Here is an 11157-nt window from a genome sequence, read left to right as displayed (position 1 = left end):
ATCCGACTGGTGGTCGTCGGGAACGATGCTTTATGGGGTGCATCGTTACAAAGGAATGACCGATATATTGTTGCGGATATACAGAGGTTTCAAAAAACACAAAAACCGTATCAAAGGGTTTGGAAGCCCGCTAATATGAGGCCCTGGCGAGCATAATTTAGTTCGTGTAACTTGCTGCGATGATGTATCAACCCATTGTTCTTTTTGTGTATCTCTGTTTAACTTATATTTTCTTTCGATTACTGTTAAATACGCGCCTGAGATAGATATAAGAGTATTTTTTTTTAAGTTAGCGTATGTATGCCCGAGGACGGGCTAGCGGTCAGGAAAGGCCGAATTGTAAGAGATGTAAGACATTAGTTTAAGTATCGAGATATTTAACTGCCGCGCCTTAAACTGTCCAACCAGAGCGCTGGAAACAGCCCGACCAATCGCGATGGCATTGAGTCGCGAGAAGAAACGCGCAGATGATCGACAGATCGATGTACGAGAGCTTGCGGGAAGGAGCGTTGTGCGTGTGTCGCGATTAAAGGCTGTGTACTGAACTGAATATTGGTTTCAATTATTCCTTTCCCAAACAATCTCCTACACAATTAAATCGATTTGTTTGTTGTTTAAGCATATTGGCCAATTTGCCGGTTCTTCTATGTCAAAATGAATTGTATCTAAATTCTTTATAGATTGTAGCTGAGGAGTCTATGTCGTTATCTAATTCTTGCTTTTGCTCTTGATGTTGCGGTATATGTATATTGCTCGATGCAATACTACTCGATGTGGAAGGATACTGAACATCCGTTTTATAATTAGGTTGATTAGACATATTCATTTGGTTATCAGTTTTTAAAAATTTGTGCAAACTTCCAGATAATTTTTCTGTTTCTGCTTGCTTCGCTAATTTACGTTTTAAATTTTCAGTTCCAGAGAATTTTTTTCCCAACATTTCTAAAATTTGTATTGATTATAAAAAGAAAAGGCCCATTATGGATGCTTTGTTTTTAGCGATTTAAGGGGGGAACCTCATGTAAATAGCCTGTTTTTCAGGAATTTTTTTTGAAAAATGTAATGCGTAGATTAATTTGCAATTTAAGGCACAATTTATTTACGTTATAATATTGAAAGAAAATATTTTTTTAAGACTAATCGTTAAGAATAAAACGGTGCAATGGCGGCTTGAAAACAGCGTCTTGAAAATGCGCCGTGCAGCATACAGGTCACAAAAATGATCTGAAACAAAAAATACAAAATGGGTTCTTTAGTTTATGCAAAAACGCTCAGCATGACGGTCCCCTTTTATTAAAATTTGCAAATTAGCAAAAATGGCGAAGTTTTGAAAAAAAAAAGGATTTTCTTTTATAAACAATTGTTAATAACAATGTTTTAAATAAAAAAAATAAAAATCGGAGCTCGTCATGCTGAGGCCAAATATCTATAGAATTTCTATACCAAATTTCATAAAGATCGAATGATTAGTTTTTGAGCTACGTTGCACGGCGTGCGAAATTTTGCGTTTCGAGAAAAACGCGTTTAAAGTTTGAGTAATAGAAAAATCGTGAAAAAATTCGTAATTCGTTCTAACTTACCGCAGTTTTTTGCTAATCTGCGATTCCAGGGCCATAGAGTAGACCCTCCTCTTCTTCAAACTGTTCTAATTGAGCCGTTTTTTCCTGTTGTCGAAAAGTAGGAGCCTCTTTGGTGGCATCAAGAGAGCGGCGCTCCTGCTGTTCAATACGGCGTTTGTCGTCATTATCGGCGAATCCTTTGCTCTGCTTTTCAATTACGATATTGAGATGTTGCATTGTTTGAAGGACGAACGAAAATCCTTCGTTAAACATGCCGGCAGCCAAAAAAGCAGCTATCTCAATGATTTTTTTACCACAATTGAGATGTTTAGGAGCTAAACGCCAGACGATAGCGTTGAAGCTCTCATTAGCATTTTGTGTATGCCCACCTAAACATCTCTCCAACAAATCATCCCGTGACAGATCTTCATAAATTGGACGAATATGTTTTTGCACATCTTCATGTAGTGGATCTGGATGGTCAAATTCTTGCCCCAAGGCTTGTGCGACGCGCCACTTACACCACGAGTCGGCGCCCGGAGGACAGCCGTCGTGCTGCGGTTTCTCATTTGTTGAAGTATAATGATAAAATGTTGCCATTATCGCCTTTCTCATCTCAATAACAGAATCACTGTTACGCCTGATAGCGAGACCGTAGTATCTTGTTAATTTTTTTATTAACACATCGGTCAGCTTTCCTTTTCCTCCTAATTTTGCACTTTTCTTTATATTGCGCAACCGACTGCCCATCCTCTTTTCCACATGTCCAATGCACTCGTTCTTTTTAATTTTGAACTCATGACCATATGGTTCAATATCCAAAATAGCTTTGAACGTTTTAGCGTCACCGTCTCCTATATAATTACTATAACGTACTCCGTGTAATTGTTCAGAGCGGAGAAACATTTCTACGACGGCATCTACTTCCATCTTACCCGAAGAGCCACTGTGATTCACTGCACAATGCCCATCTTCTTTATGCTCCAAATATTCGGGATTATCTTTATCGTTTTTATAATATGTACATATTTGGCAATAACTACTTTTCACCAATAAATCGATGACTTTCCCCGTGTTATATCCAATGAGCGTCGTTACACCGTAGAGTGAAGAAAATCCTCGCTTTTTCCAAGAGCCATCTCCAGATACTTTGAGATTTGTTAAAGGTTGTTCCTCTTTTTCATTATATTGTTTTTCTTCCTCAACAGCTTTGTGACACGTATCATTATACATTTTTTGCAGTGAAGCATGTATCTGCTGTATAATGCCGTCATAAGCACGTACACTCAATTCACAGCCTAAATCCATCATGCCGCAAAATATGTTTATACCTTTACGTGCCACGCCTAATAAACGCATCACAAACACAATTCTGCGGTTAATTTCAAAACTATTGTTTATAAAAGGTCCCGAATTAATCACAACAGTCCCACACGCACATGTAACGGCGATTTTAAATCCTAATCCACGACTGCCTGTTTCTCCAAATGTTTGCTTTCGTTTACATGTTTTGCACACAGAAATATCCGATATTGCAGCAAAAACACTTATGAATTCTATGATTCGGTAGCAATGTGTAACATTAATAATTATATCAGCTGACGTAGCTTTCATTTTTTTAGCTGAAGAGCTCATTCCTTCACCTCCGCTTGCCTCTTCACTTTCTGTCTCAGCACTCATTGGGTTGAATTTTTGAGGAACTTTTCGCCGTCTAGGACGATTCGGACGATAATTAGGATTATCACCTTGCACTTTTCGACTCATTTTCTTGTTTTCGAATAAATGCTTATTTTAAACTGCTCTGCGAACGACTGATCTGACTCAAGAGACGCTGCTGAACTGAGCGAGGGGTCACCTTTTTCAAAAACCGTTACTCACATACACATACACATACACATACAGACGTCGAAGACGATAGGGATGACATCTGCTTTACATTAGTAGAAGCTCTAACACAGCCAGGTCAAACTTTATTACAAAGGAACCGAAAGGCCGATTGTCCGACGAGCGCTCGACTATTTGAGTGCTCCGCCCAATTCGACTGTTTACTTTCTTTTGAAAATAAAGTACAAGGAGCTCTCGGATCACTTTCTAACTTTTTTTCTCGTATTTTTGAGGAAATTTCCTATCAATTTAAGCAAAAAAATAAAATGGCTAAAAAATTTCATTTTACATGAGGTTCCCCCCTTAAAGAACATAGTCGACACTTTTAATACAAATCGGCAGATGTCGCTTTTCATTTACAATTTGATTCAAACTCAATCGACATTCTTCGACTCTGCTCGAGAGGAGAATATATTTTATATCGCACTCTATTTAATTATTGTGGCAAACTATGCTCGATTGTGTTAATCTATGTCGATTTGTGTCTCCTAAGCTATGTTCAGATTCCCACCCAAGTGGCACCAAGGCATCACTCTAGCCTTGTTATTTACCGAATATTAAACAAAGATGACGTGACACCCGGGGAATACCCGGGTGGAAATCTGAACACGCCCCTAAAAGGGAAGCAGTCTATGTCATTAAACAAGCAACTTCTGAATGTAATTATTGAATAAAATCTACTAACTTAAGCCTTAACGTGAAGTTTTTCAAATGAGAAACACAAACACTACTGACACTAGTCTAGTGTATTTATTATAGGTATGTAAATCGTAAATGCAGTATGTTAAGATTATTACAGGCTACACGTGATTCGTGTATAGTTCGCACTATAGTTTCCGTTCTCATGAACAGCAGCGAAAACCGTAAAGCGTCTATTTTTAAACAAATGAACATCGTCGACGCAATGCAAAATATGATGCCAGTAGATTCGTGCGCCGCCGCCGCCGATAAAATATCATCCACCGAATCCGCCGCTGCTAAGCTATTTATTAATAAACGCGCTCATAAGAATAGAAAATTTTTGCAACTTGTGATTTTAGCGCCTTTATAAAAAGGCGCCTGTGTGTGGTACACGCACTGCCCGCTCGGTAGCTATCAGCTACCGCTCTACTTCCGCGTCCCGCACGTTATTATCATTTAAAATATTCTTCGACCGACCTCGATACTAACGATATCTGCTTACCAATCAGCAGTCTCGCTTCCTCACTTTAATCTTTCAACATTTCCGCTAGTCGCTGGTGCTGTGTTTGTGACTCTATCTTGTCGAGTGATCGTCGCTATACTAGGTTGGTATTGATTGTGGCGAATACTCACTTTTAAATATCTAAACTTCGAGAGCGCGTAAAGGATCGATAAACTAAGAAGAAAAATCCTGTAGATATGCTCGTTTTTACTTCGTTTTGGATAAAATCGCAAAAAAGGTAAAAACGTAGTTGTTTCGTTCCTGCACTGCCTCTAAAGTATTATCGTCGCTGAAATCGTGCACGAAAACAATAATAATAATTTCGTTTTCAGATGAAAACTTATTTTGTTCGTTTACATTTCCGCTTTTCTCGTATAAATTCGTCAGTTACTCGTCATAAGCTGTCGAGTGAATTACTTCTGTCACAATATGCCGCGTACATATTCTAACGTTGAATATGCTGACATGGTTTTCGTGTATGGTTTCTGCGTAATGTTACGGAGGCGGTGCGAAAGTATGTACGCCGATTTCCAAATAGAAGAGTGTCGGATCGGTGAGTCATTACAATGACTTTTAATAGGCTACGAGAAACCGGCTCATTTTCAATTCATCAAGATCTGTTAGGAGCAAATACGCAAGTAGAAAATCGTATCCTGCACCACTTTAATAACAATCCTGAGACCGGAGAGTGTCAGCTGCATTACAATTGTCACGGCAAAGAATCTACCTAACTTTAAAAAATGATAACCGTCATCCGTACCATATTCAAAAAGTGCAGAATTTATTACCTCAGGATTATTTCAAGAGGTTGAATTTTAGCCATTGATTTCTTGAGCAATTTAACGATGATAATTCATTTCCATCGAAAGTAATTTGAACGGACGAAACTACAAGAGGAGGAATTATTAATCGAAGAAATTATCATGTATGAGCTCATGAAAATCCTAGGATTCTGTTAGGGAAAGTAGGTTCCAGCATAAATTTGCTGTTAATGTTTGGCTCGGAATTTGGAACGACTTTCTAGTGGGACCATTTTCTTACCCGACAGATTAAATTCAGCCAGATGTACTGAGTTTTTGGAAACTGATTTCTTTGATTATTTAGAAGACATCCACCTGCAGCAACGGATTGAAATGTAGTTTCAACTCGATGGATGTCCAGCTCATTACGGCAGAACTATTCGAGCTTGGCTAGATGGATATTATCCATGACGATGGATTTGGACGTGGAGGAGTAGTACCTTGGCCACCCCGATCACCCAATTTGATACCACTAGATTTTTTTACACTGGACTTTCTTTGTGTGGGGGGTCCTGAAGTAGAAAGTTTATTCCTCGTCAGTCAACTCCAGAGAACAATTAAGAAACCGAATCGAGGCTGCAGTGCACCAAATACCATCAGATCAGTGTTTGGATGCAACACGAGCTGTCCGTACTAGATGCAATGATTGCATTGCTACAAGAGGCCAACATTTTGAACAATATTTACATTAATCAAGTAACTAAATACAACATGAATGAGTAATGAGAAAGTACAAAAATGAAAACTCCGTTTTGTCTTTTTTTTGCGATTTTTTCCAAAACGAATAAAAAATGAGCATATCTCTACAAGACTTTTTTCTTAGTTTATCGATTCTGTATATGTTCCCGAAGTTTGGACATTTAAATTCGAGACACCCATTGTATAGGGTGTAGAAAAAGTTCTTGACCCCTTAAATATCTTGAAAAGTAATCATTTTTTTGAAAAATGTTTTACACAAAAGTTGTAGAGTTGAAAATCTATTGACTAATCTTATCAATTTGACTTTGGATGGCGTCATCAAGGTCAAGTCAAGGTCAATTCGATTTTTTTAAACGAAACACCTTATTTTTTATTTTAGAATCTAATAGCTGAGATCGGGAGCTTTCCGAAACACTATAATAATACCCCTTTTTAATCAGTACTTTTCAAGTTATGAGAGTTACGAAACCAACGGCATTAGCATTATCTAAGGTATTACGTAGAGATTGCCCGACTGGATTTATGTGCCCGCGAATACCTGTATCTCTATCTCCTCCTCCCTCCTACTCTTTCCTTCTCCTTCCTCCCCTATTCCCGCCTACTCCTTTCCATCCCCTCTTCCTCTTTTCCACCCTTTCAACAAAGCTGGAGACTACATAAGCTAAAGCTCTCCTGTCAAGTTCACTCTTTCTGTGACCTGCGATTGAGAAGGTATACTTTTTCGTGATACTCTGTTCTGAGATTGTTTATCGGCACATAATTATCTTTGTTTATAAAGTATTTTAAATAAATACATTATAAATACATTAAAATTTATTTAAAATACTTTATAATGCTTACTGAACAGGACCGTAGATCCGTTTTAATAATGCGAGGATGGAGATCGTAGGAGGTCTTACGCATATGTGACAGAACTTTTCAATCAAACTTTTAGGAATGAGGACAATGATATATTTAAATCGACTGTTATTCGTACTTTACAACGTTTTGAAGAAATGGGTTTTGTAAAAGACCGTAATAGACAAAGTAGATCAGCAATAGCGACAAATCCTGATATATTATAAGATTGAATGTTCTACAGTTTTTTTATCGAAGATCCGCGTAATTCAATTCGCAAAGTTGCACAACAACACGACATCGATCCTATGTCAGTTTATAAAGTTCCAAAAAAGGAGAAATTTCATCCATAGAAGATCCATCTGGCGCATGAACTATGTGAAGATGATTTTGATCATCGCATTGAATTTTGCGAAAGTATGATGTTAAATATCGATAGTAACCTTTTATTTGTAGTCAACATTATTTTTTCAGATGAAGCTACTTTTGAGCTAACCGAGAATGTAAATCGACATAATTGCAGATATTGGAGCGATGAAAATCGTCATTGGTTGTACGAGGCAGATACTCAGAATCAGCAAAAAGTCAACGTATGGACTGGAATTCTAAATGAAGCCCTTCTTTATTGAAGGTAATGTAAACGCTGACAATTACTTAGCCATGCTTCAAGATAAAATAGTTCCGGCAATCCGAAACATTGCTGGTCAAAACTTTAATGACATTTGGTTCCAGCAAGATGAGGCACCACTTCAATACGATTTACGAGTATCTGAATGAAGTTTTTCCGAATAGGTGGACAGGAAGAAGGGGTTACATTGAATGGCCAGCGATCGCCTGATCTAAATCCACTCGACTATTTTTTGTGGGGATATTTAAAGAGAAAAATTTATAATGCTAAACCTTGAAATCTTAATAATTTACGTCAACGAATAATAAATGAATTTAGAATCATGCCTCGTGAATTCTGTAGAAATGCAGTTCTTAAGTTTTTATAATCGTGTAGCACATTGTCAGACTGCGGAGGGACGCCAATTTAAGTATTTGCTATAATATGTAATATTCTTTTAACCCTAGCTCGCCATACTGGGATATGACGTACCTAATGCGATTTTTCACATTGCAATTCAGATTTCAAGTTTTTATGATGTAATTTAAGAATAAAATATGCTTTATTTCATCTTTGTTTATTTGTTCTTGTCTTACTCTAGAGATATCAATTTTGCATGTGATAAGTTTTTAATATGTTTTCTATTTAGAGATATAACTTGACGAAGTTCTAGATCCCAGTGGTGTCTAGCCGAGAAAGTAACTAAAAACTGATAGGTAAAGCGAGCTGGGTTAAAGGAATGACAAATGCTCAAACGAATGATAGTTGATTTTGATATACCATTGTCTTTATTTCTAAAAGATTGATAGAAAAGTCTTGTCGCTTGCATAAGACCTCCTATGACCACTCCATCCTCGCATCATTAAAAAGGATATACGCTCCTGTTCAGTAAGCATTATAAAGTATTTTAAATAAATACTTTATAAATAAAGATAAATATGTGACGATAAGCAATCTCAGAACGGAGTTCGAGATTGCTTATCATCACGAAAAAGTGTACTTTCTCAATCGCAGGTCACAGAAAGAGTGAACTTGACAGGAGAAATCTCTAGCTTATGCAGTTTCCAGCTTTGTTGAAAGAGGGTGGGAAGGAGGGAGAGAGGAAAGGAGTAGGAGAGTAGGGGGAAGGAGAGGGAAAGGGCAAGAGGGAGGAGGAGATAGAGATACATTCGCGGGCACATACATGACTCGTAAATCCAGTCGGGCAATCTCTACGTAATATCTTAGATAATGCTAATGCCTGCGGTTCCGTAACTTTCAACTCTCATAACTTGAAAAGTACTGATTTAAAAGAGGTTTTATTATAGTATATAGATAATTGCCGACATTGTTATGCAAGACTTAGAAGAAATAGCAATAAAAAAATTATCAGTACAACCTTTGTTTTACTACAGATATGTTGATGATGTCATCCTTGCAATTCCATCTAATACTATCAATGATACATTAAATACGTTTAACTCTTTACATGAAAGATTACAGTTTACTATAGAGGTTGGTACAAACAACAAACTGAGGTTTCTTGACACGATGCTCATTATATAATAGATAACCAAAGAATTATTTTTGACATTTATCACAAAAAGACGTTTTCAGGAAGATTCCGTAATTCCCATTCCAATCCTTTTTGCCATAAAAAAGGCACAATTATTAGCTTCATAGATAAAATTATCCACTTACCACATACTCGTTTTCATAAAAAAAATTTAATAGATGTTCAAATTTTTCTCAACAATAGTTATTCTCTCTCTTTCATCTTCTCTATAATTGAAAATAGAATAAAATTCCGTGTACATAAAGAACACATTACACATAATGCATATGTCAAAGATAAATATTTTACAATTCCTTACGTCAAATCTATCTCCGAAAGCTTCCTTCCTATTTCCAGTATGTTCTATTGCAAACTAGTCTTTTCCATCCCTAACACACTTAAAGGTTTTATTAAGAAGGGAAAAGATAGATTTACTCTCCAATCAGAACGTAGTATACAAGATTTCTTGTGATGATTGTGAGGCCAGCTATGTCGGTCAGACTAAAAGAAAATTAAGTACGAGATTATATGAGCATATCTCTGATATAAGGAAAAAAACTGGTTCTTCTACGGTCATAACAGATCATCGTATTAATTTTGACCATAATTTCAGATGGAATAAAGTAAAGATTTTGGATAGTGAATCTTCATATGACAAAATATTGATATCTGAAATTATCCATATTATAAAAGACAAAAACAAGGTTTTAATAAACAAAATGATACAGATTCTCTACCAGAATCTTATTTACAAATTATACAATCTCTCTCTCTTTCATGACCACCTTCTTTCTCTCTCTTTGTACATTACCTCTCCTCTATCGTTCTTTGTCTATTATATTTTCCCCTTCTCATGCTCTTTTCTTTTATTTTACCATATCAACCTTCTTGTTCTTTTCAATGTTTACTTATACTGTGTCAGTACACGAATGAAGAAAGGCAGGATTTTTCACTCTCTTCGCATTTGCCTGATTAAAATCCACTTTAAGGTATTCATTCTTTTTATTCAGTTGCTTATTTTTAATGTTCTCTACATATACTTCAACGTGTTCATATTTCTTATTTTATATTACTGTTACTGTTTTATATTGATTTATCATTTTCTGTATGTGTATTAGTTCATATTTCTTATATTTTATATTACTGATTTATATTTCTTATATTTTATTTTATATTTCTTCAAAAGAACTAAGAAAGAACATAGGCAATAGGAGTTAAGCGCGGAAGACGTTGCGCAAATAATACGACTATGTGAAGAGTAAAACTTCTTTATATTACTAAACGCGCTTACATGTTTCGGCTCATTTTTATTTGGGAGGTGAGGGTACATCCTGGCTGGCGGAGCCGCTGTGGGGAGTGAGATCTGACGAGTTATGACAGGTCCTATTATAAAGAGTAAGAATGGTGGATGTCGCGAGTTCTACCCGGCGACGGTGGGCGACCGGATGGTGAGGGTGTGAGGTAATCTACCCCCTCACCATTCGATAGGGAAGGGTGCGGCTTCCGCGAGGTGCGCCGTGTGGGTGTACGACCTGCGTGGGCGGTCTCGCGATCCCCTCGGGCCGAAGGGCTCGTGGGGGCGCGGGATGGTTTCTCGCCGGGCGCGCCTAGTTGCGCGTGTATATTGAGGTTGAAAGGGCGGGTTGGCGATCGGATCGCCCCCCTCTCGACGAGCAGTCGCTGGGGAGCTCCGGCGAGTCGAGTCGGCCGCTCCCTGACACTGCGGTGCGCGGTAAGGGGGAGGCCTCCTCGCGGTCTTTGGACTGCGAGATGGCTGAACCCGAGGAAGCGTCATCGGAGGCATGGGCCGAGGCGAGGGACACTCTGGCCCCTCCCCCGATGCCGACAAAAAGGGGGCGAGGGAGGTCGGTGATCGACTCCTGGCCCGTTGAGCAATTCACCGGCGATAAGCTGGAGCAACGTGCGAGGGAAAGAATCGCTGAAAGGTTTCGGAGGGACGATGTATTTATTGTTGACCCCTCGAAGCTTCCGCGAACACGAAGGAATGAGCGCCGGCTTAAGGAGGCGAAGGATCTGGCCGTAGAATACGGCCG

The 11157-nt window shown here is 38.1% G+C and overlaps 1 protein-coding gene across 2 annotated transcripts; it reads right to left on the bottom strand.

The window, feature by feature from the left end:
• Positions 1-1014: 1014 nt before the first annotated feature.
• Positions 1015-3414, bottom strand: LOC108725683 (uncharacterized). Of its 2 annotated transcripts, XM_018452862.1 has the most exons (3): positions 3305-3414; positions 1581-3223; positions 1015-1224 (listed from the first exon to the last, which is right to left on the bottom strand). In XM_018452862.1, exons 1-2 carry the CDS (start codon positions 3321-3323, stop codon positions 1593-1595), a joined length of 1650 nt encoding a protein of 549 aa, XP_018308364.1. In that variant the 5' UTR covers positions 3324-3414; the 3' UTR covers positions 1015-1224; positions 1581-1592. The 2 variants fall into 2 exon arrangements, with proteins under 2 accessions (XP_018308364.1, XP_018308363.1); XM_018452861.1 differs by having other exon boundaries at positions 1581-3414.
• Between the last annotated feature and the right edge of the window lie 7743 nt (positions 3415-11157).

Source organism: Mycetomoellerius zeteki, unplaced genomic scaffold (assembly GCF_001594055.1).
Source record: "Mycetomoellerius zeteki isolate Tzet28-1 unplaced genomic scaffold, Tzet1.0 scaffold353, whole genome shotgun sequence".
NCBI lineage: Eukaryota > Metazoa > Arthropoda > Insecta > Hymenoptera > Formicidae > Mycetomoellerius > Mycetomoellerius zeteki.
This window is presented reverse-complemented; position numbering and strand designations above follow the sequence as displayed.

Coding starts and splice junctions, on each gene's coding strand:
- LOC108725683 (XM_018452861.1), bottom strand. CDS start 3,323: ATGAGTCGAAAAGTGCAAGGTGATAATCCTAATTATCGTCCGAATCGT.